Source organism: Stylophora pistillata, chromosome 10, assembly GCF_964205215.1.
Source record: "Stylophora pistillata chromosome 10, jaStyPist1.2, whole genome shotgun sequence".
Lineage (NCBI taxonomy): Eukaryota > Metazoa > Cnidaria > Anthozoa > Scleractinia > Pocilloporidae > Stylophora > Stylophora pistillata.
In genome coordinates, this window is record NC_142528.1 from 5,680,665 (window position 1) to 5,706,126 (window position 25,462).

The 25,462-nt window shown below is 38.5% G+C and overlaps 3 protein-coding genes across 11 annotated transcripts in view; all 3 read left to right on the top strand.

The window, feature by feature from the left end:
* The first annotated feature begins 1,379 nt into the window (after window positions 1-1,379).
* Window positions 1,380-12,710, top strand: LOC111324009 (neuronal acetylcholine receptor subunit beta-3). 6 transcript variants are annotated; one of them, XM_022927476.2, is made up of 8 exons: window positions 1,380-4,505; window positions 5,467-5,532; window positions 7,804-7,863; window positions 7,941-8,065; window positions 9,815-9,954; window positions 10,064-10,108; window positions 10,232-10,341; window positions 10,641-12,710. In XM_022927476.2, exons 4-8 carry the CDS (start codon window positions 8,005-8,007, stop codon window positions 11,803-11,805), a joined length of 1,521 nt encoding a protein of 506 aa, XP_022783211.2. In that variant the 5' UTR covers window positions 1,380-4,505; window positions 5,467-5,532; window positions 7,804-7,863; window positions 7,941-8,004; the 3' UTR covers window positions 11,806-12,710. The 6 variants fall into 6 exon arrangements, with proteins under 6 accessions (XP_022783211.2, XP_088592144.1, XP_022783212.2 ...); XM_088736018.1 differs by having other exon boundaries at window positions 8,001-8,065; XM_022927475.2 differs by lacking the exon at window positions 1,380-4,505 and adding an exon at window positions 4,527-5,376.
* Window positions 12,530-19,329, top strand: LOC148721543 (uncharacterized). Its single transcript, XM_088736933.1, has 3 exons — window positions 12,530-12,570; window positions 13,008-13,497; window positions 13,711-19,329. Exons 1-3 carry the CDS (start codon window positions 12,530-12,532, stop codon window positions 13,924-13,926), a joined length of 747 nt encoding a protein of 248 aa, XP_088593059.1. The 3' UTR covers window positions 13,927-19,329.
* Window positions 19,330-19,480: 151 nt separating this feature from the next.
* The window catches only part of LOC111324002 (uncharacterized), a 29,712-nt gene continuing 23,730 nt past the window's right edge, over window positions 19,481-25,462 (top strand). For all 4 annotated transcript variants that reach the window (XR_015992462.1, XM_088736010.1, XM_088736008.1 and 1 more), the window contains exons 1-6: window positions 19,481-19,814; window positions 19,983-20,126; window positions 22,738-22,922; window positions 23,760-23,859; window positions 24,053-24,148; window positions 25,189-25,252. Coding sequence is in view for 3 of the 4 variants with exons in the window: in XM_088736010.1 (XP_088592136.1) it covers window positions 19,629-19,814; window positions 19,983-20,126; window positions 22,738-22,922; window positions 23,760-23,859; window positions 24,053-24,148; window positions 25,189-25,252 (775 nt within the window). In the remaining variant the exon portion in view is untranslated. The remainder of the gene's footprint in view (window positions 19,815-19,982; window positions 20,127-22,737; window positions 22,923-23,759; window positions 23,860-24,052; window positions 24,149-25,188; window positions 25,253-25,462) is intronic.

A 25,462-nucleotide genomic window follows, 5' to 3' on the forward strand; every position in this document is an offset into this window, starting at 1 on the left:
TTCAGCCACACTATAGTACAATTAAAATTGTTGGGGAGACCTTGAGTGAGAAGTGGTTCACTGATTTTACTCAATCCCAACATTTCTGCCAACCGGCTTTCATATTTGCCACAGGCATCAGCGAATCATTTAATGAGCGAGGATTGTTCCAACATTTTATATACGGGTAGCACGCTACAAGCTGTCAAGCGCTTGAAAAAAATATCTCTTCTCCAGCACACGTCTTACTCGCATTCCAACCAAATTTCCGTTCGGGCCTTCAGGATAATTTTCTAGAATGAGACGCTACTCAGACCACTTACTGGGAGGATTCACATAATAACAAAAGATATCTGAAAAGATACATATCATGCACGATCCTCGCAGTAGATAGCGCTATTTAAGCAATAGCGAAAATCAGACCTGAAAAAAATCAGGCCTGTACGGGATTCGAACCACTGACCTCTGCGATACTAGTGTAGCGCTCTACCAATTCAGCTAACAAGCCAACTGGGAGCAGGCCGTTAAGTTGATTCGTAATAAACCCGTGAAAGTGATAAATGAGATACAATGAAATATATGAAGTTCATATATTTTGTACTGCGGTATTGGATACATATGATGCACGATCCTCGCAGTAGATAGCGCTATTTAAGCAATAGCGAAAATCAGACCTGAAAAAAATCAGGCCTGTACGGGATTCGAACCACTGACCTCTGCGATACTAGTGCAGCGCTCTACCAATTGAGCTAACAAGCCAACTGAGAACAGGCCGTTAAGTTCATTCGTAATAAACCCGTGATGATAAATAAGATACAAGGAATATATGAAATTCATATATTTTGAACTGCGGTATTAAATACGTATGATGCACGATCCTTCCCAGCAGATTACGCTATCTACTACGAAGGATCGTGCATCATACGTAAATGCTATCATGTGGGCGAGAAATTACCACTTTCATGATGAACTGAAACTATGCAAAGCTTGTTTTTTCTAAAAATAAGTAATTTAATAAAAGCAGATAAAAACCCTAGACAATTTCGAGTGACGCGCCTTCTTTGGTGAATCCGACTGAACTTAGCTACAGAAAGACGCTGCTCAAACCACTTAATAATAATAATAATAATAATAATAATAATTTCACAAAATCAGTAAAAATACAGGATAACAAACAAAATTAAGACAAATCATTAAGGTATAAATATTAAAACAAGTTTAAAAAGTAACTTGGATATATCAACAAAGTTGAAGTGGTAAATTGGCCACCGTAACGACTACAAAAGCTGACGTTACGAGCGTTAGCCCTTCGTCGGAGCCCATTCGCCGGAGCCCATTCGCTCCGACGAAGGGCTAACGCTCGAAACGTCAGCTTTTGTAATCGTTACGGTGGCCAATTTACCACTTCAACTTTGTTGATATATCCAAGTTATTTCGTCACTCCCACCGACGCAGCCCCAAACAGTTTCTTTCGAAACTATCAGCCTTTATTCAAGTTTAAAAAGTCTCTAGCTGAGAGGAAAGTCTTCAATCTCTTCGGTATTAACAACTGTTCTACAGAGTAGCAGAATTCATCTTATGTCTGCATTATTTTGCTTCAGCTTCATTCAGCAGAACAGCAAATAAATTGACGATACATGATCGACGTCTTTAATAATAATGATAATTTTTTCCACAAAAATATTTCACAAAAAGCAGTTCTCTTAAAAAAAAAAAAAAGAAAAATTCAGTAAAGTCGGCTACATTATAAAAAATTGACTACTTAAATTCTGGCTTGCGCACTTTCCGATGTAATGTCAGTGTCAGATATATTGGCTACTCTTCTCTTTCTCCTGGTTCCTCTGAGACACAGCAAAGCTGAACGTAGAATGGCAAAGGATATCTTCGCCCTCAGTCCCAGATATGGTTGTAGCGTAGTCATCTCCTTTCTATAACGCAAGTAACTCTGCGAGGCGGCTATGGAATCTCTTGCATTCATCGGCCATTCCACCTGTGCTTGTAAAAACTAACGGTGTGAATGTCGCTTGCTCCACTTCCAAAACCCGCCTGCTGTATTGCCTCATCTTCTCATTTTCATGTAGTTGGAATATCTGTTTCGGAGACAGTTCTCGATACGAATCTGCGTTTGGGCGACACACCCGAACATCGAAGAACGCAGATTGTTGTCTGTCCCAAAACTATTATTATTATTATTATTATTATTATTATTATTATTATTATTATAAAGACTTTACTCATACAGGGTAGCACGTAATAGCCACAGGCTAATAAACTTGTGGCCCTGATTTAATCAATTAGTTACAAGTTAAAAATAGAATAACGCTTAAAAGTATGACAAAAAACATGCGATTTTCATATAAAACTCGATCACTAAATATGATAATGGTGTAAAAATTGCTGGTCCCTAAAAAACTTACTCCACATGTTATGCTTAAAACAGGCTACAGAATTCACTTTCCTAGTAGATAAGGGTACATTATTCCAGAGTCTTGAAACTGATACTGCAAATGTGCGTCCACCCTCGGTGTCTCTTTTATATTTAGGGAAAATAGCGTTGAAATTAGCGTACCGTACCTTAAAGGGAGGGTTCACATAATAACAAAAGATTTCTGACAAGATTTCTGTTTTTTAACATATAATTATAGTCATAATACGAATCGCCTCACTTAACTTTAGTGGAGACGGCTTTCAAGGGAGGAAAAGTTTCTCAAAGCAACAACAAGAAAAAAACTCTTCGACAGTTCATCGTCCAGTAGATAAAAGTAGATACCCTGCGAGCAGAGCCTTTTCTTCTTTTCTCCTTCTTTCCTTCTTTTTAACCCTCCAGGACGGGTTAAAAAGGCTCTGCTCACAGGGTAAAAAGTAGATAAAAACCCTAGAAAATTTCGAGTGACGCCCCCTCTTTGATGAATCCGACTGAACTAAGCTACACAAAGATTAAAAGTCTTTTGAGCGACAACAACTTAAAAAAAAAACTTAGAAAAACGGAGGCTCTTCGCAGAAAAAGCCGCGAGTAGGTTAAAATAAAGAAAAAAAAACGGAGGCGACTAAACAAAGAAACAGGGAAAAAAGAGTTTCATTGGAGAAATTGGAGAAGTTTTTCCGTCCGTGGAAATGACTGACCAGAAATTTGAGTGACTTAAAATTAAAGGACAAAATGAAAAATGAACGAAATTCACAGAACGGGCACGGACCAAGGAAACTGAGAAAGGGGCGGACAACGGAGAAGAGAGGGTTGCATTGGAGAAATAGGAGAAATATCTTCATCTGTGAAATGACGGGGTTAAGCCACGAAAACTCTAAGTGTCTTGAGGGACTTGAAAAGAAAACTTAATAAAAAGCGAATGCCCAGAAAGAGCCCCGTGCGAGGAATAAAAGCTGGGGCGGCCAAACATAACAAGGAGGAGAGAGTGAGGAAGAGTGAGTCGCTTTGGAGGAATGGGACCAAGCTAAGCTTAACGTACAAGAAGCTGGGGAGACATCCGGCAGAGTATCGAGAAAGGTAAAAACCTCCACAAAGGCCAAGGTATTATTTGAAATAAAATTTTTCAGTAAAAAGGATTCAGTAAGTAACGCATCAGTTAGAAATTGCAAAACTGCCTTAACTTACACGGATAATTCGCTTCAAGAGGAAAGATAGCCTACTTAGTTTTATGCAACTAGGAGTGCGTAGGCTCCTTTGAGAAACATTCACTGAACTGCGCAAAAATTTCGCTGCAAGATTGTGACATCTGTTCAGTAAGTCATTGTTCTTGGTATATGGAAGTCAAAACAGTGAGGTTAAGTTGAAAAATAACGAGCGAATTCTTTCTTAATATCTGGCTCAGAATAAAAATGGTTTAAAACCTCATTGAAAACCCTTCACTACGTCTTGTAAGTAGTGAAGATCACGAAAATCTCCAACTCGAAACGTATGCGTTCATAACTGGGTTAATGTAAACAGAAGCTTCGTTAATAAATGCACATCGGTGTGGAAAATTAGTTTTCTCTAATTATTCCCAGCAATAAACACCAGAAACCCCCGAGGAGTCTGTCAAAACATTGCGGTTGTATGTTGTGTATTAGGTGTAGATTTTAATTTTCTCCCTCATTGCGTCGAGAAACGATTTAAGACTTTTCCATTGATTCTATAGTCAACAATCAAACAAAATGATGAAGGAAAAATAGCGTAAGATTAAATTAAAACTATCTCAATCATTACGTGAAACTACTTGTATCGAGTTCGGGTCACTGTTTAATTGCGAGGGACCGACGCTGAATTTTAACCACAATACCAATCATTTATTTTACGGTTACAGAGTAACCAAATTTAAATTGAGGACAGACAAATTTGAAGATTGTTTTACCAATTTTGAAGTAGGCTGTTTGAAAAACAACCACGAAAAATTCCGCAATCATGTCAATTCGCTTTTCCGAATCGGGCTCTCGCTATTTCAACGTTATTAGGTAATTCCTTAGAGTGTCTACAGAAGATTCGAGAAGACGCCCGCAGGAGTAAGAAAAGCCTACTAAGGCAATTGAGACCGGTAAGTTAGCATTTAACTGTCTAGTCTTTTCACTTTATTTTCTCAGTTCTATGATATTAACAAGTGTGAGTTGGATAAACCGTTAAATTGTTAATTAGGTACTGGTTTTAAAACTCGCAGACTGCAAAATGAAAACTGCTCTATCGAAAAGTATCGCTATCAAATCAGTGGACTCGAAGATAAAAATCAGTTACAAAAAAACAAGTTATTAAAGTGTCAACAGCATGGATAATTTGCTACTGTTAGGAATTCCTACAAAAAAGAAGCTCTTTCTTAAAGATTGGACATCATTTCAGTTCGATTTTTTGTAAACATATGACTCAAGTCAGGATTGACGAAAAATACAAAAAATGCATTAAAATTCAAATTTGGTTAATCTTTGCCACATGGTGGTCGATTTTTATTTGGAACAATGCTCGTAGTGTTTGCAATCTCAGGAAAATAGTGATTAAATTGCTATAAAATAATTTTAACGCCAAACCCAAGCTTTTGGAGTAGTTTGATCCACATAAATTACAAACATTTTGTAAGCGTGGGGAATTATATTCGTGCGTAATATGATAAATTTCTCCCACGCGAGCTCTCCAGGCAATGTCAAGGAGGCCTCACGTAACATTTATCTGTAACTGCTTGCGAAGTTACTCGTCATAGTACACTGCTGTTTGTGCAACGGTGAGCATATTTATCATCCTGGGGTTTTTCAATTCACCTGTGTCTAAACTCACAAAATATCTTCAACTCACATATATCTTGTTTTATTGTAAATGGGCACTAAGGATGATTCTGGCATCGCATACTATTTGGGAAGATTGAACTTCTCATGATCTACGTCACAGCCGAGGAATACAATGTTTACTAGGATCAGATGCTCGTGAGTTTACTTGTACTAGTTTACCTAAGAGTGAATTGGTGAAAAATTCAATAAATCGAGGTAATTTCGTCTTTTATTTCTCTGCCTTAGGTCGTCTCGTCATACTACCGTTCAACACCATTTTTAGAGACAAGCCGAAAGAAAATTGTACTCTTGGTAAGTTGTCTGCGTCGTTTGCTCACTGAAGTTATTTATCATCGGTTTAAACAACTCACTTTCGCCCTGGAGTATATTTTATCTCCTTTCAGACAAACCAAAGCGTACACAAAAGTGTCCGGGAACTTAGTAATCCCACAATTTATTGTTTACAATTTGATGAAAATTGAATTAATCGCGTAAAAAAATTAGAGCGATTAAAATTTATTCTATAGGAGTATCGAGTTGTAAATTGCAGTTTTGCAGTCGATCAACTAGGTAAATTGCAGGACACATGGCATATTTCATTGGCATAAATGAGAAATCCTACTTTGCGATATCTTCCAGACTTTTACAATCAAGATTCACAGTTTCATTTTCACTAGATAGTTTCTATGATGTAGGAATTGCCTGTTTGCTTCCATTTTTGTTTGTTCTTGAGTTCCTTCCTCGTAGCGTCGCCAACAGCAACATTGTTTAACGAAAGAAGGGTACTTCATCTTACGTGAACTATACTAACAGAAACAGCAGACTTATCACAGCATTACTTTGAAACTAAATGTGATATTCATTAAGTAATGTTAGGATTGAATGTTAGAACGAGTTACTTCCGATCTGTAAAAACTCTAAGAACTTCCGTGTGATTAAGGTTTTGAGGCAAACAATCGTGGGCGTTTGCAATTTCAGAATATTTGAATATCAATAAGCGCTAAAACTCAATGTGGTTTTAGTACAGCCTTCACGCAATCCAAATCGCCGCAGGTTAGGTGTAATGGCAAGGGTAAACCGAACACACGAATAGAACGAAAGGTCTGGGGCAAAATTAACCAATCACATTATGATGAGGAAAAATTATTTCCAACTGAGGAATCAGTCATTATTTAGAACCTCGCAGGGGGTCAGTGGATTTATTTTTTTCAGGAGGGGGAGTCACATGTTTTAGGGAGGAACGTGGGAGGGATTAGACAGTCGTCGCTGACAGATTATAAAGGGGGTACTATAGTACCTAAGGGGGGATGAGATAAATTTTTTTGAGACACAACAAAGTCCTCCAACCGCCCTTTCTCTCCCCCTCCCCGACCCCCGATGGCTCAGTTCTGTGTATGTGACCCGTGTAACAGTGATGGCAATTTAAAGAGTCATCAGTTATGAATGTTATTAACCACAGAGCAGTTTAACAAATGGACAACGACGGCCATCGTTATATTGTTAACGACGCTGTACATTATATTTGAAGTTTGCTCAGAGTTGTCCGAGTTACTCCCCTGGTGACGTAGTAAATGCACCAAGTTCCCCTGGCTTTATAGGCGGATTCATGCTGACGTGATTGTTTACATTTTTGTTCATTTGCATACGGCTTTGCGTAAAGAAGGAAGCATGTTAGATACAAATTGACTTCAGGCAGCTAAAGAGCTAGAAAACCTTAGTACATGGTGAAGTGTTTAGCTCTTTGGGTGTAATATTCAAGGAGAAATAGTCCATCAAAAACTGCAAAATTTCTGGGTGGCAAAAGCGCTAATGAGCTCATACATTCTATGTAAAAATTTGAGTTTTTAAACCCGTGTTGCACAAAAAGTATTCAAAGCATCAGGCTCGTATTCATTGGCCGAGTTAATCGTACTTTGACCTTTCGATATTCAGAACTGATTTCTTTTTAGCTCCATCAGAAACTGAATTGCTTAGGCTAATGAGGCAAATATTGTAAACAAGGATTCCCCTATATGATCCAAAAAAAGTGACCAGAATTACGGTGGAGCGTCAATAGCACAGTCATTTACTGCACAATGCGCCATGATTTACACTTCACATCTGCAATCAATTAAATTTCAATGAAGTTACCTTGTTAACTGATTTGTAACTTATATGAATCACTGTTTTCAACACGTTATCAAAAGTATAATAATTTAGCCGGCTCGACTACCAGGACACGGAATTTTAAATCATTACACCTGTAATAACAATTTGTTTCAAATAATTTCCTCTCTTAAGTAGCTTTACTTTTAAAGAGGAGGGAGGATTTATCGTGTAATAGGCCCTTTTACCTTCCTTACATTAATTTTATTCTTTTTGGCTATTTTTATCGTAAAACTATTTCTGAGACCATTTTATGTTTAAAGAAATTGTACTATTCACTTAACCAAATAGATGGACGTGTGGCGTAATTGGAAGAGGGCTTTAGGCCACCCATCGAGCACCCTTTTATCAGCTTATATTGTTCTTCTTGTCCAATCGTTCTTCTTTATTCTCTCGTATAAAAAGCACGATCCTTTTTTTTACCGTCTATGCAATTAGGTGTTGTTGAATATTCAGTAATTCTCGGTATCACTACACAAGAATCGCTCGCAGCAAGAGGTAAGTAGCTGTTGTCAGCCCCTATTATCTAGAATGTAGAAGATCTTGTATCATCGTTTTAGGTCTTTTTTCAACAGGTTGTTCGTAAACGCGTCACTGTCCATTTTTAAAGTGGAATCGACCCTTTTGTTAACCAGGCATATGGCGTTTTTGGTAAATTGCATCGTGTTGGCTTGGATAGTAACTGGATGTCGCACAGAAGGTTGGTATACGTAATAGCTTTGTTATTCACATAAACATCCAGTCATTTTCACGCAGGAGCGCACGTGCTTTGAGTTAAACACATTGATATTTCATCCATCTAACAAGCGAAGAAAAAAAAGCAAATATTTCCTCCCGACGTGTTAATGTTAGCTACTATTAACAAAGTTAATCGCTTAGTGTAGCGATTCATTATTTGCCCCAAAGGACAAACACAATTAACCAACGCAGGTTCACTCAGTAGTTTAAGTTAGTGCTGACGATTTGTTTGTCGTTGAATATGTCAAGTTGCAATTCAGTCTGTTTAAGCCAACAAGTAGATTGTTCTATACCCAAAGGGTGTCAACTGATTGAATTATTTAGACCGGCTCCTACACATCAAAACTTGAGCTGAATAAAAAAAGCCTGTTCTTTAGCTTTTTGATACTCAGTATGCTCAGTTTGTAAATTTATTGTGGCGTTTGTTTATCTAAATTTTCCTTTAGCTATCGTAATGTGGAATTTAACAACAAACTTCAATAGTTCTAAACTGTACTTTAACCTATTATTCAAAAAGTAAACAAAAAAGACCAACAGTCGAAGGATTTCAAACCTTCGAGCCTGAATTATTCCGATAGCAGCGCGATGCTTTCACCGATACCACTATCAACAACTTCCAGATATCTTTGTTAAACCAAATGCTTGGCGTTTTGGTTAATGTTATAAAAATCAAAGATGTTTTTAGGGGATGTAATCGCCCGTAATCAGCCCTAAGGGATGTCATTTTGGCCAATAGAGTATAAAGGTCGCGATTTCATTAGTGAAAATTCGTCGCAATTCCAAAAAGGCAAATACAACTGCTAACAAAAGAAAAACAGCTTGATAACTTTAAACTAAGACATAAATGTTCAGTAAGTTGGCAAGGGTGGTCGATATCAGGGGAGGCTTGATATCCCATAAGCCCCCTGTAGAGAGCTTTCTTGCAAGAGCGCTGTTGTTAATGATTGTTTCTCAGTTGGAAACTCATCGTTTGAATTGTTTTTCTTAGTTGCTGTCACTTCCAATGATTTATGAATAGGGGTTGTCAAAATATCCGTAAATTATTATAACAAAAATGGTTTGAATGGCATACAAGAACCTTCATCTTCAAGTAGCGAGACCCTTCCTGTCGCTCTATCAAACCATTCGGATCGTAAGAAATCCCCGAAACCACATATCTCACAGGAGTTAAACTAAACGCTGAAAACAGTTTATCACACAAGAAAGCACAAACAAATTGTTTTTTGGACAAAGGAAAGATCACTCCCTTAATTTTAAAGCTAAAAAACAGCAAAAAGAAAAATTTGCCTCTCCTTTGAATAAAAAAATTACTCTCGGACTCTCGGGTCATCTCTTAGAGGGTCTTAGAGTAGCTATTTTTGTGAACCACGACAAGACACAATATGATATCTCATACAATGTAATATGCAAGGACTGCAAATGGAAATTTACGCTTACGTAATTCAGTTGCCCAACAGAATAACACTTTCATGGATATTAAAAAAAAATGTTACAGGTCATATTAATGTAAAAGATTATACTGAAGAAATGTGGGCATGATTAAGCTATGTGGAAAACACCAATAATGTTTTTGTTGTAAGCAACGTGCGAGCCAATTTGCTAAAGAAGAAATACTTAGTTCGTCCTAAATGCCATTTAGCTAACTGATTATATGATTTGTCAGTAACATTAGTCTGTGATAAAAGTTTGATTTGTTTCAAAACTTTGACAGGCGCAAATTCCGCTGCAGAACAAGATTTGATCAATGACCTGCTAAAAGGGTACAACAAAGATGCTCATCCCATACCAGAACAAAACAAGAGTCTATACATGGTCACGTTTGGTTTGGAATTGGTCCAACTCGTTAACGTAGTAAGTAAATCCAAAGAAATTATGTCCATGTGGATTAAGTATAGTTGCAGTTTAGTTGTTCATGATTTAGCTGGGTCCTAGCTTACTGGGCTTTTTATACTTTGTTTAGGATGATAAAAATCAGATCATCACAACAAACGTGTGGGTGCGACAGGTATGTTTAAGCGAAGCTTTTCAAAGCTTGTAATTAATGTAATTAATGTGTATGCCCCTGATCATCATCGTTATTACTGACCTGCCTCTGACGCACGGTCTTATGTACCACACCTTTATTTAGAAATGGAGAAATCTTCTCTTGACATGGCGCCCGGACAAATATGGTGGTATCAAACGAGTTCGTATTGATCCAAGTCTGCTTTGGATTCCGGACATCGTTCTCTACAACAGGTCAGTTACTGTGCTGTTGGTCTGAAGTTTTATGTAGATTAAAGGTTGGGCTATATCCTGGTTTGCCTGTCAATCAGTTTGTACATTTTGGCCTCCTATTTGCTTATCCATGAATAATTTGGATATGTACGTCTAGGTTACCCAAATTTTGCTTTGATATTCAAAGATTTAGAAGTTGCTTTGTATTTTTGCACTTTTGCAAACGCAGGTCTGCGTGAACAATTAGGGATAAGTTCTCGGACAATACTTATAATAGAGACACGATCTAACTTAGATATTGGAATTATCTCTCTTTACAGCGCAGACAGTGAGTTCAGCGGTGGACTTGAAAAGTACAAGACTCGTGTTATTATTGACTACAATGGGACCAGTGCCTGGTACAGCCCAGCCTCGTTTCGAAGCACGTGTCCGATTGACGTCACGTACTTCCCATTTGACCAACAGACGTGCACGATGAAATTTGGCTCCTGGACGTTTGAAGTGGTTGACCTTGATATCCACGCAGACATGTCTCCACTTCATTCCACGCAGTACGTGAAAAGCGCGGAATGGGATTTGCTTGGAGCTTCTAAGAAACGAAACGTCCAGTCATACGCTTGCTGTGATTATCCTTTTTCCGATGTTACCATCGAGTTCGTGTTCAAACGGAAGCCTTTGTTTTACATTTTTAATCTGATAGTTCCATGTATGATAATCGTGTCCATGGTGCTGCTGGGTTTCTTCCTACCCCCTGAATCTGGAGAGCGAATAACTCTGAGTATTACCGTGCTGTTAGCTATGGCTGTGTTTCTGCAATTAGGGGCAGAAAATTTGCCAAGGAATTCTGAGAGCGTACCGGTAATGGGTATATTCTACATCACAGTCATGATAGAGGTCGCCAGTTCTCTCATCGCCACATGTTACATCTTGCACATTCACCATCGAAATTCTGGGACGGCCGTGGTGCCTGTTCCCAGATGGGTCAACGTGTATATCCTCGACAAGCTCGGAAAGTTTTTGGGCGTGAAGAAGCCTGTAACAGAGGACAAATATGACTTATCAGCGGAGGTGGATTTTAAGAGAATCTCTATGATGAAAAAGGACTTGGACAAAAGGTTTGGTGGTACCAACAACCACGTTAAAACAAAGCTGCTGCATGACACTCGCTCACGAGCTGCGACAAAATCGACTTTAAATTCACCAGAAGAGTTTTGCATGACCTCCTCAACGAACTCCGTTACAAGCACATGTCGAAAGATGGACGCCCACCACGAGAAAAATCACAACAATGATGGTGACTGCAACAGTGCCAAGACAGCACAGGGTGTCATGGTGCTTGTAGACAGTTTGAAGCATCGTCGGCAAATCGAGAAGAATCAGGAAGAATGGAGACATCTTGCTATGGTCCTAGATCGATTATTTTTCTGGATTTTTGTAGCAGTAATTTTAATCTCTACTATTGTTGTTCTTAGTAGAGGAGCTTAGAATCATTCATCCATTTTCTACCATTTAAATTTCTGTACACCCGATTTTCCACACCCAATTTTTAATTTACCATACTTTGAGTCGTTTTCTGCGACAAGCAAGCATATCTGCGGTAAAGTAGGTTCACAGAGAGCAATTCAACTGAGTTTCGTGGAATTAAAACCAAGGTTATCAAAACAGCCAGTTAGGAGAAGGGTAGAAAATTATTAAGAGCCGATAAGAACTCGAAGTAAAAGAAGCAAGCAGCTTAAATAGCGAGAAAACGCTAATGAGCAAGACGCAATTTCTTTTTTCAGTTTTGTTTCTGATTGCTGGAGAAATCGGCACGTCGTGACTAGATCAATCAACGAGTTTAGCGGGGCAAAAACTACACAACTCCGGATTCCTTTAGCCAAAAATTTCCCTTTAGAAATTTGTTCAGTGCTCGGATTAACGTTTTGTAAATACAACTGTTTACGTGAATTGTACCGTAAAAATGTCCAAGACAAAAATGCTAAAAAAAAAAAAAACAAACAAAAGAAAATGCCTTCAAAGTGAAGGAAACCCATTTTTTATAGGATAGCATATTGAAATAAGCAGATTGAACCAAAATGTAGCGAAGATGCCAAGATACAAATGAATTTTAAAATACCAGCGCGAAAAAGGATAGGCTGATTTCTTCAAGATTATTTACATACAGCGTGACAGTTCTTATAAGCTTTTCGCACACTGCTTTATCACGGATATGGAATTAATAAACATTCGCGCCGCTTCTTCCAAGTCAACGTACAAGGAAAACGTTCTTTAAAATGGTTTCGTACCTTAAAGCTATTATATGATTTTTATACGTTTATAAAGTCTGCAATCTGCACAATTAGAGTGTCACTGAAAAAAATAAGGAATAAAAAAACCTAAAAGTTATTAGATAGTATGAACTAATTATTACAGAATCAGAAAGTCTATTAAAACATGACGATCTGTTCCACAGAAGACATTGAATAATGATCAACTGAGTTTTCATGATCACTGTGCAGGTATTAGAAACGTTTCAGTCAGCCGAAAATGTACTTTACCACCAGGGAAAACTCCTTCGTAAATATTTCTCCCGATTTTGGCCGCTAGTGACCATCGTGAGATTTCATCCACTAGTGACCGTTTTCAGATTTTGCCCACTGGTAGCCGTTTTGGGATTTTGGCCACTAGTCGTCATTATGCAATTTTAGCCACGAGTGCCATTTTGTGATTTTGGCCAATAGTGGCCGTTTTGGGATTTTTGTTACTCGTGGCCGTTCTGGGATTGTGGCCACTAGTAGCCCATTTACAATTTTGGCCTCTAGTGGCCATTTTGCAATTTTTGCCTCAAGTGGCCGTCATGCGATTTTAACAACTAGTAGCCATTTTGGCATTATAGCCATTAGTAGCTGTTTTGAAACTTTCGTCACTAGTGGCCGTTTTGGCATTTTGGCCACTAGTGGCCGTTTTCCAATTTTGGCCACAAGTGGCCGTTTCGGCATTCTGCCCGCTACTGGCCGTTTTAGCATTTTCGCCAGTAGTGCGTTTTGGCACTTTGGCCACTACTGGTCGTTTTGCAATTTGGCCATTAGTGGCCGTTTTGGCATTAAAGCCACCAGGTATCATTATTTCAAGATCAGAGCTCTACGTGGAACACCGCTTGTTATTCAAAGTGAAGACGACAACGCGTACGACCCGCAAACACTTTAGAAGATGTCAAAGGGCAGCAGATCGGCAGGATTCGGCAGAGTAAGTTACTTTTTTCTTGCTTTATTGTTACTGTTTTGTAAAGGCTTGTTGGACTGAAAATTGATATATGCCTATTCAAAAATCAGAGAGAAGCAGGATATTGTCTTTCCTCGATCTATACTGGAGAGAAATGAAATTATTCTGATTCCGCGACGTCACATCTAGCTATCTCGTCCCTATTGTTATCAATGCGCGTTATTTGGTTCAACCTTATATAATTGGTTTTCTTGTAACCCAAAAAAGGGAAATCAATGGAGAACCGACAGTAATATCCAAGCTGGCGGAGGAGCTTTTATTCTTGCGACGCCGGTGGAAAGAATCCGCTGTGCTCTTCCAGAATGCGAGGATGTAGAGGGCATGCATGTTGAATGTTTGAAATAAATGAATCGTTTTAATGATATCTTACGTAATAATAATAATAATAATAATAATAATAATAATAATAATAACGAATTTTTATACAGGATTGAAAACCCATCAGTGTGTAACACTGTTGTCCTTGGGGTCCTGTCAAAAATAATAAATAAATAAATAAATAAAATAAAACTTAACAAGATATATTTATTGATCTTAAGGTCTAGAAAAGCATACAATAAAATAAAATGCTCTGAAAAAGGATACCTATAACCACGTTTAGATCGAATTTTTAACTAAAATAATCTCGCAATTTGTTCTTAAATTTCAGTCTCGAATCTAACGACCTTAGTTCAGCAGGCAGGTTGTTGAAAGTCTTTGCTCCTTGGTAATAGAAGCTCTTTTTACCAAATTCTAAACGTACTTTGGGGAATTTCACTGATATACCGTTATTCCTAGTGGCCTTAGAATGAACCAGTCTTTCGAAGTAGTTCTTAAAGGGTGTGCAAACATTATTCAGGAGACAGTCGAAAACAAACAAACAGCTTTTACGCTTGATCAAATTGTCCACGGATGGGGGATTAAAAGAACTATTGCCAATAACTTTAGAGCCTCGTCGTTCGATCTTCTTTATCATTTCCTTTCGGTAATCCGGAAAGCTAAGACCAAGTGTTCCGCAATAGGTAAAAATAGGTGCGATCATAGTGTTATAGATCGATTCTGCACACTTTTGGTCGATCAAAGGACGAATTGATCGCAAGAGATTAATTCTGGTTGCAGCTTTTTTATAGATTCGGTCAAAATGTGATGCAAGGTTTAGTGATGAGTCAAGGTGAACACCTAAGTACTTATAGGTAGAGGTGTTATTGATGAGTGTCCCATTAACAGAAAGTTTAAGTTCCTTGTCTTGAAGGTTGATTCTTTTAGCTGTTCCAAATAACATAGACTCCGTCTTGTCCTTTTTTAGGTTAATGATCAGTTCGTTGTCTTTAAACCACTCGCACAGGTTATTCATATCCTCGCTAAGGCTTCTCTGTATAGTATCAATATCTTTAGAAGAGGTATAGATGACTGAATCGTCGGCATAAGTGATAATCTTCGAGTGTTGAAGCGGTTTATGTACATCGTTGAAAAAGATAATGAATAAGATAGGACCCAGGATACTTCCCTGAGGAACACCTGTGAGAATGGGTTGAGGTTCTGATAGCACGCCTTTATATTGGACAACTTGTGATCTGCAGAAAAGGTGAATCAGTGAACCATGCGAGTTCTGTTCCACGAACTCCGTAAGTTGAAAGCTTGCTCAGGAGGCCAGAGTGACTGATGGTGTCAAACGCCTTTGATAGATCGATAAAAACACAGCCTGTCAGGTTACCATTCTCACCTTCTCTTCTGATAACATCGGTTAGATGAGTAACGGCCAGTTCAGTAGAGCGCATGCGACGGAAGCCGTACTGAAAATGAGAAAGTAGACCATTCTGTTCAAAATGAGCCATCAGCTGCTTAAATACCACTTTCTCCAGGATCTTTGACATTGAAGGAAGTATTGAAGAAAACTTCAGCTTCTTCTTGTTTCCATTAACTCTCGGCCAAATTTGCTTTGCTTTAGTTTTGATCTCACCAAGTCACAAAGCTCGAAACCGATATCCAGAATTGGTTATGGCCCGAAGTGGCCACTAATGGAATTTTGGCAATTTTGGCTATTAGTGACTGTTTTGACATTTTGGCCACCAGTGGCCGTTTAGGCATGTTGGCCATTAGTTGCCGTTTTAACAATTTGGCCATTAGTGGCCGTTTTGGCATTTTGGCCACTTGTGGCCGTTTTGGCATGCCTTTTCGCCAGTAGTCACCGCAATTTTGGCCTCTGGTAGCCGTTTTGGCATTTTCCTGACTAGTGCCTTTTTTGCAATTTTACCATTAGCGGCCGTTTTGGCATTTTGGCTACTAATTAACAATTGAAGCGAATCGTGACGGCGCTGATGCTGAGTCTCCTTTTCCGTTGTTTTTCTCTTTTTCTGTCTCATTTAAGAACTCTAGCCCAAAGATAAAAGTCGAAAAATTGTCTTCGTTTTGGGACTAGTAGGCCGAGTCTCTGTTTGTATCCATTATTGTCGCAAAATACATTATTTTTCCCCGAGCTAACAATGGCCGCTCGCGCGAAAAAAGAAAAAATTGTGGCGAAGCGATTTGCTCACGCTATATCAGCGTACACTATCGGGATTTTGAGTACGCTTACGTATACTGAATTTGATTACGCGGCTCTGCCAGCTTTGTTCTAATGGTTGTTTTGGAATTTTGGCCACTTGTGGCCTTTTGCGATTTTGGTCACTAGTGGCCGTTGCGGCATTCTGGTCACTACTAAAGTACTAACCGTTTTAAAATTCTGTCCGTCAGTGGCCGTTTTGATATTTTGACCGTCAGTGGCCGTTTTGCAATATTGGCCACTAATAGCAGTTTAAGCATTTTTGTTTCTTTTTTATACTAGAGGCCGTTTTAGCATTTTGGCCGGTTACAGCCGTTTTGGCATTTTGGCTACTAGTGGCTGTTTTTATATTTTGGCAACTAGCGGCCGTTTTGCGATTTTCGTCACAATTAGCATTTTTAGCAATTTTGCCACTAGAGGCAGTTTTGGCAATTGGCCCACTGGTGGCCGTTTTCGCATTTTAGCCATTAGTGGCCGTTTTGGCATTATGCCCACTAGCGGCCATTTTGGAATTTTGGCCAATAGAGGCTGTTTTGGAATTTTTTCCATTAGTGGCCCTTGTGGCATTTTAACCACTAGTGGCTGTTTTAGCTTTCTTGCCAGTAGTGGCAGTATTGGCATTTTGGCCACTAGTGACCCTTTTGATATTTTAGCCACTTGTGGCCGTTTTGGCATTTTGACCATTAGTGGCCGTTTTGGCATTTTGGCCATTTGTGGCAGTTTAGGTGTTCTGGCCACTAGTGGCCGTTTGGGCTTTATGGCCATTAGGACCGTTTTGGCATTTTGGCCACTAGTGGCCGTTTTGTGACTTTGGCCACTTGTGGCGTTTTGACTTTTTGGCCACTTGTGGCCAATTTGGTATTTTGGCCATTGGTGGCTATTTTCTGCATTTTGGCCACTAGTGGCCGTATTGCGAATTTGGCCAATACTGGCCGTTTCGGCAGTTTGGCCACTGGTGGCTACTTTGGCATTTTGGCCACTAGTGGCCGTTTTGGAATTTTGGCCACTAGTAACAGTGTTAGCATTTTTTCCACAAGTGGCTGTTTTGGCATTCTGGCCACTTGGTGCCATTTTGCCAGTTTTGCCACTAGTGGCCGTGTTGGAATTTTCTCCATTAGTAGCCGTTTTGATATTTTGGCAACTATATACTGGACCTTTTACAATTTTGGCCACTAATGGCAGTTTAAACATTTTTAGAACTAGTGGCCGTTTAGGCAATTTGGCTACTACTTGGCAGTTTTGTCAATTCGGTTACTAGTGGCCGTTTTAACATTTTGGGCATGAGTGGCTGTTTTGGTAGTTTGGCCACTCGTGGTTATTTTGGCCTTCTTGGCCACCGGTGGCCGTTTTAGTGGTGGGGTGGGGGAATTGGGAAGATCAACCTGGATTCATCAGTTTTTTTTTATCCACTATGAAAAACACCCAATTCTTCATCTTTCCACCATAATTTAAAATATTGAGGAAGAAAGTGTGAACATCTCATTATTCCTAACCCTTGACCCTTTGAAATTCTAATCTTTAAAGGGACTGTCATCATTACGTAACGTAGTTTGATATAAGCCCCCGCCCCCTCCCCCACTTAATCCCCTCCCACAGCGCTGGCCCTCCTCAAAAAACAGAGCTCATTGTATTATTGTAAGCCTTACAAAATGATTGAATAGCCAGTTTTAGCCAATGTTCTCTGCAGAAGAAAGCAGCAAAAAGAATGTTCGTGACTGTTTTTTTAAACATGACTAATCTTTCGTGATGCGAAAGTTTACTAAGATGACTAGAATAATTGACAAGGAAAATATTTTGCAGAACGTATTACGTTGTGAAACAGGACGGAAACGTTATCTAAGGTTTTAAGTCCCGGCGGATTGCAACATATGTAGTAATGAGCACCAGATATTATCTAATCTGCTTATTATTCTTGCATTCACCAGTGTTGAAAATAAGCTCGTTTTGTGTGCTTTTCATCTGCTTGTTTTTTTATGCCTGTCCTCAGTGAAAACATTGCCCTTTCACCAAACCACTTAGCTTTAACGTCTTGAAAGGAGCATGACTTGTTATCTAGCAGTTATAAAAGTCTTTAAGCTGATTGTTATTTTTAAGTGTCTTTAGATCTTGCACGCTCCACTGGCTAGCTACAATCCGGAACGGAACCAAGGAGATGGGCTGTTGGACTCGCCGGCCTTATCTCAAATATTCGACTTTGAAAGTTTCGTTAATCTCGCAGAAATTTTTAACGGAAAAGCATTTCCGACAATCGAGGTCTGAACAAGATTTGAACATCTTTCTTCTTTCGGTGTCTTTCACTGCGATAGCCATCTTTGTGATGAAATAACTAAACCAAAACAAATTCACCCAACCGAATAAAAAGGATTCTACTTCCCACCCACCCCTGGTGTGTAGAGTCCTTTCTTAAAAAAAACTGTGTTCGATATTGCGGAGAAAAGTCTATATGGAAGCCTTTGGTCGTAAGAAAAAAACTTTTGCAAGGTAAAGAAAGCTACTGCTTTGGCATTTAGTTGATAATAGGAGATTAATCGCAACAAAATCATTAACAGCTTTAGACTTCTGTAGTTGGTCAAAGTTTGGGGAGGCTCCCCAGGGTATGTGTGCAAAACATCCGCGAAATGTCTAACCTAACTTGATTACCAAAGCTCAAACTTTGATAGGGATGTTCTTCTGTTCAATGGAAAATCTACCCAGACACCTTTGAGATGTCTCCTTTTAGGATACATGGCATCGTTGAAGTACAGAGTTCGGTGGACAATGGAAGCTTGGAATGTTTTTCACCTAGATTTGTAGTATAGTGGAACACATGAGCGTTCTTCAGTAACGCGATGTCTGATTTTCTGCCGGTCGTCTGTTCATTGATAAAAGATTCCATTGCTATGCACGTTTATGTGTGAATGTTAGCAGTAGCGGTACAATGTATTGTTTGCCAGAAAAATAGCTTGCTCGAAAATGGAAGGATTTTGGGAAGATTTTAAGCAGGAATGATAGGCAACGTGACAGCAATGTCCTGAAGAAAAATACATTCCGCGCATAGTACAACTTCCTGACTCGTCGAACGGCGTCCGGGGTCATGTAGGAAGGAAAAATTTACTGAAGCGTTGCTCTGATTGGTGGAGCATGTAATTAGGTGTGGTAATTTTAAAAAGCTTACGATGATGTTTGGAATTCAACGCTAAAAGCGAAAAGAGAGGTCATTAAACCGTGACAAAACAAAGCTATAAAGTTCATTATTCTCTCGAGGGACAATGGACTTAATGAGTCGTGCACCAATCAGGGAGCTTTGACGTCTCCAAACAGGATACCTACGCGTCATTCATTGCTGGGAGTTGGCCTGTAGCTTGACAACTTATAATCTGGTGACTCAACGATTAGTCCGGCTTTGAGTGAGCGGCTCGAAATTGTTGCGGGCGCACGACTCTGGCTGAGAAATAGTCTAGCCACCGGGCTTGTGAATACTGCATTTGTGACTTGTATCTGGAAGTACCGCCAAGCTTAGTAAATCTTTGCGGATCGAGCAGTCAGCATGGTCGAAATAGAAGATCCTGTGGCATTTTTGCGAGTTTCTGACAAACTCGCCCGGCTGGAAGAGAGCAAAGCCTTCGAGAGCAAGAAATGGGTCTGGATTCAAGACCAGAAAGAGTGCTTCAAGGCTGCCGAAGTGAAAAGCTCGAAGGGAGACATCTATGTTGTTGAAACAAACGACGGGCAGGTATGTTTGTACTTGATCTGTTTCGTTTTGTGCCGATCACAAGAACAGAACGACAACCTACGCGTGTTGATCTTTTTAATACTCGTACACACTTGGATTACTGTAACACTCGTGATGTCTGCTTCTTTTCGCTTCAAGGTTGCTAATGTTTCTCTTTTTTTCCTCTAGGAACGTGAAGTCAACAAGAACGACACTGAGCAGATGAACCCGCCGAAATTCGAAAAGGCAGAGGATATGGCTAACTTGACATACTTGAATGAAGCAAGCGTCCTACACAACCTCAAACAGAGATACTTCGCAGGCCTCATTTACGTAAGTGTTAAACTCAATTTTACTCCACGTCAAAACATGAAAATTAGTTTTAGAAGATAGCCTGAGAAGATTATTTTCGTTGCGTACGCTTACGCCTGGATTATCTTTTCTGATTGTCATGTAGCTTTTAAAATCCGTGTAAAGTTTCGCGAAATCCGAGATTCATGAATATTTATTTTTGCACATTCCTTCGTCATTTGTAACAGGGGTTTCCTCTGGGATTGTAGGAATGCCGTTGCAAAAATTTTATTTCGTATTTTTGGTGTTACGAGTCATTTTTAGTGTGAAAGACTCATTGTGTACAGTCACTATGTCAACAGATGTTCGAGTTTGTGTGAAATCGCTACTTAAACCGACAGATAATTTGCACAGAAGATCTGGGGTCGAAGAAAATATTTATCGCACGTTAATCTGAGTGATATAAACCTGTTTTCACTTAGCGTGCAACTAAAGGAATACACGCCACCCTGAAATTGACAACAGTTATAAGTTAAGTGTAAAAACGTCCTCTGTATTTAAAGCATATCCCCCAGTTGATTTTTTGGCTTAATAACAAACGAATCGTATCGCAAAGAGCTTTGTTTGGAACAATAATAATGTCATATTGGGTTAGCAGCCGGACACGGCAGAGATTGAACAAAAAGCTTGGTTTCTTGTTGATTTAATGTTGTTGCAAATATTGAGCAGGCGTGCGTGTTTCAGGTGTTACGGAGAAATTTTGCTGATTCGGACGGCAAGATTGGAAGTCATCGAAGATGTCGTCTATTATTTGCGATTAGTTCGTGAATAGGTGCGATGATGTCTTGATTAAGACACAGTGAAAATCAATTTACCGTTTAGTGTTCGTGATCAGCGTAAAAGCTTTTAAACGACGGCAAACAGCAAGGGGGATGGTATCCCGTATTTTAGTAATACGGAACACGCACTGTGATATGTGAGTTGTAAATGAAAGATTGATCTCTCAGTGGTTCTCGCTCAGCTTCCTGTGGTTAATAAGTTATTAACGCCCAGACTTCTAAACAAAAGTGCTTTAAAGTCATAATCTTCTTTAAAATTAGTCTCTCGTGTAGTGGATATCATTTTGCAAGTCTGATAAGGGTCCTTTGTAGATATTCTGTTTGTTTTTCTTCCCTCCTTGTAAAAGAATTGAGAAACATGAATGTACTTCAAGTTAGCAATTAAAATAAAGATCAAAACAGTATTGTAACTCCTTAATTAAGAAGTTGACCCGCACACCCCCCGACTTTTTCTCTTGGTTTGGGTGTGAATACTTTCACCATATATGGCTTGATGTCTGTAGAGGTGTTGGCTGGCTTTTAAACATTTAGATGTTGGAAACTGAAATAGCTGTTAGACCCATCTCCTCAATAAAACTGTTTCACTTTTCAGTCTTTGCACTTTTGAGGTTATCAGAATAAAACAAAATTCTTTCAAGTATCTCTTTGTCGTCTTAGCCACTATCCTTGAGTAAACTTTCAGCAGACGTGAGTTAAGCTATAGAAGACCTGAATCCCCTCACAAGTGTCAACAAACCAATGTCAAGCTATTGAACTGAAAGGATATGCAGATGACAATCCAGTGTTCTCTGTAAAAGCTGTTCATGGTCTCTTCGAAGAGAAAGAATATAGAACATTATAATTTAATGACCGACCTTTGCATAAGCTCAATAAATATTTTTAGCATTTATTTTAAAGATGTTTTGCATGGTGAAACCACCTTCTTTAAACTTCAGTTTCTCAACCATTCACTAGTCAAAGTTTTAGATCAAGAAACCTCTTTAAATAACTTTTGAGTCACTCAAAAATGACTCCATAAGGTCCCAGGGTTTCAACCTGAAACTGTTTTCATGTACATTTTATGGCAGCTATTGACCACATAATTTTCTAATGACAAGATCATTTTTAAAAATACATCTGTTAATTTCCTTGTAAAGATCATAATAAAAATAATTATGTACAAATTCTGAAGTTAATGAAGTAAATTAATTAACCTGCAGATGTGATACAATTTACATTTTTGTTTTTTCCTAAAAAAATCAGAGGTCTGTAGAAATGTTCTTAATCCATTGGTCAAAGGTCAAAAATGCACAAACTCCTTGCAACAGTTTCCTTGTCTGTTAAATATTTTATTTATTTTAACTTCAATGTTGAATTAGCAATAACAGGTGTACATCTAAATGCCCTCATAAGTAATTTAGGGATTTATGGATTTTCTAATAGGTTATGCAAAACAAATCTTTGGTAATTACCTGTTTTACTTGCTGGAGAGTTTGACTGATTGATCAACACCTTTTGGCCTATAGTTATACTTTGTACAAAGTCATCATGTTGTGACTGAGAAATTTACATTAAGAGAAAACAGTCTTAAAAAGCACATTATTAATTTAGCTAGGAATTCTCTCTCATTGGACGTTATATCCATTCACAATAACCAATACAACACAATTCTGTTTCTTCACAACAGTTAATTGTAAAACTAGAAATTATCAGACAAGTTAGATATCTTGGCAAACACAATTTAACACATCATTAAAGCTATACATTTACACAAGGAAAGAATCAACATTTATCAGAGATCAGCTGTATTAATTTGTTTCTTTAATTTTTGGCAGACATACTCTGGTCTTTTCTGTGTTGCCATCAACCCTTACAGAAGACTTCCTATCTACACAGAGAAGATCGTCTTTGCCTACAGAGGTAAACGTCGACCTGAGATGCCTCCCCACATCTTCTCTATTTGTGACAATGCCTATCACGATATGTTGCAAGATCGTGAGAATCAGTCTATGTTGATCACGTAAGTATATATATATATATGTATATATAATTATACCTCAAGAATTAGGTTACTTGAACTTTTACTGCAACTCTGAGTTTCATGCCTCTTGCGAAGCAATCGTCAGGCAACTGCCAGAAATAACGGTTACAATCCACCAAAGTTTAAAAGACGAAACAATGTATACATGCGCGCGCAACATACTGCACGCGCTATCGTAACGTTAGGTTCTTTAACAGGAATTTCCTGACATGTATAAAACGACAGAAATTATCAGACAAGTTAGATATCTTGGCAAACACAATTTAACACATCATTAAAGCAATTTAATTAAAGCAATTTAACACATCATTAAATCATTATTATATATATAGCGACAGGTATGTGCAGCTTTCCGTCAATGATGCTTCTGTTATTGCAATACTTATCAAGAAGACAGTTACTGGAATTTTGTTCTATGATAAGTTCAAAAGTCAACAAAACTTTGTCTCATGGAATCAAATGTGCATAATGGAGATTGAAAGGAAATTTATATCCTGTGGATTAATGTAGTTAATTAGTTGTTATAACTAAATGGTTAAAATCAAGCAGGACTCTGGATTAAAACGTCATTGTGTCATGTTCTGGAGAGAAACACTTTATTTTCGTGGTGCCTTTCTTCACCTTGTAGAATAAACGTTTGTAAATACCTGAGCAAACTGTGAGGAAAACTTAGTTATCTTTGGGCATAGCCCTGAAATGGCTAACCAGTCAGTATACCTCTAGTTGCCAGTAAATTGAAGCTGATATGAGTCCTGGTGTGATAATGAACCTTGTGGTTTGAAAGCTCACCACAGATTTGTTTTCATCAATTGACAGAGGAGAGTCTGGTGCTGGTAAAACTGAGAACACCAAGAAGGTTATTCAGTATTTGGCGCATGTTTCTGGACAAACAAAGCCTGGAGACCACAAACAGGAGGTGAGTGTGAGATAATCACCATCTCATGGCTCAGCATTATTTTCCATGAGCTTACCCTTTTTTCTTCTTAGCTTGTGGATGTATATGTTGTGGTTCAAATTCAATCTTTTTGTAATCCTTTTTCTTGTGTGGCATATTTCACAATTAAAAAAACTTTCAAATCTTTCAATGTTTTGTTATTTTCTGTTTTAAGGGAGGAACTCTTGAAGATCAAGTTGTTCAAGCAAATCCAATCCTTGAGGCATATGGTAATGCCAAAACCATCAGGAACAACAACTCCTCCAGATTTGTGAGTATTGTTGATCTTTTGCACATCCATTTGAAAGTATTGTTGATGCTACATGTATTTTCATTGGGTTGAACAGTTTCTGCTAAGTCTGCCTTGTTTGATCAAGAAATTTATATATCAGTATTGGTGTTGATTAGATTTGAAACAGATATGCCTCCTTGATCTTTCAGAGGCTTCAATACCAATGGGTCATTTTACTGATATATTTTTAGCCTGCAAGCAGACTGGTGTTTTGGTTTCACATTATGGCCCCTTTTCAGACGCAGCCTGACCTTTAATTAACACCTTAGGCAGCCACCCTGTTATTTTTATTGAAAAATATTGAAGTAGGAGAATACATATATCTTATTAACCAAGCACGAGGGCCATACTGGGAGAATATTGGCCCGAGGTCTTGACAGTACGGACCGAGCGCAGTGAGGTCCGTACAAAAACGAGCGAGTGCCAATATTCTTCCAGTACGGTCCCGAGCAAGCTTGGTTAATAAGAGATTTATTATAGGACTGAAGTTTAAAGGGACACAAGTGCAGTATCATTCGGGACCATTCGGGACAGTGCCCGGTCCAATACTAAGAGAATATTGACCGGCAATAGAGCATTTTGATTGGTTGATTTTGGTTATTGGCCCTCTGACTGCCCGAGTCGTGTAATAATGTACAGTAACAGGAGAATATGTTTCATGAGGGCTCCATATCTGAATAAAACGAAAGCTGAGGCCATTAAACTTTTAACCCCCAGAAGTGATCAACATAAAACTTCTCTCTGAAGTATCTTCACATTATCCAGCAAACAGGTAATGAGAATACTCAAACTTGTCAGGTTGAAGTTGTTATCTTGATCTAACACCAAATTCTCATCTGGTTTACATGGAAAAGTGTAGCAGCTAGAGGGGAGAATTGAACATCAGATCTGGTGATTCAACTACAGAACTCTTTGTAACAATATCCTAACACTTATAATGTTTAATGTACATCTTGCATTGCTGCCCAAAAGGTATCTCATTGAGGCTATTTTTGTTCGTTTGTCTTTACCTATATCAGGGAAAATTTATCCGTTGCCACTTTGGTCCTCAAGGAAAGCTTGCTGGAGCTGATATTGAATCCTGTAAGTTGTTAGATGTACCTTTCCAAGGAATAATGGTTCCACAACACTGCATGAATTAATGTGATTTACTTTTTTCTTAAACAATAACAAATACCCAACCACCCACAGACTAATTTTTGTTATTTCTATTTTAATAATAATAATAATTTATTAATTTATAGTGCACTTTTTAACATGTTGAATGATCAATTTTAATGTGATTTACTTTTC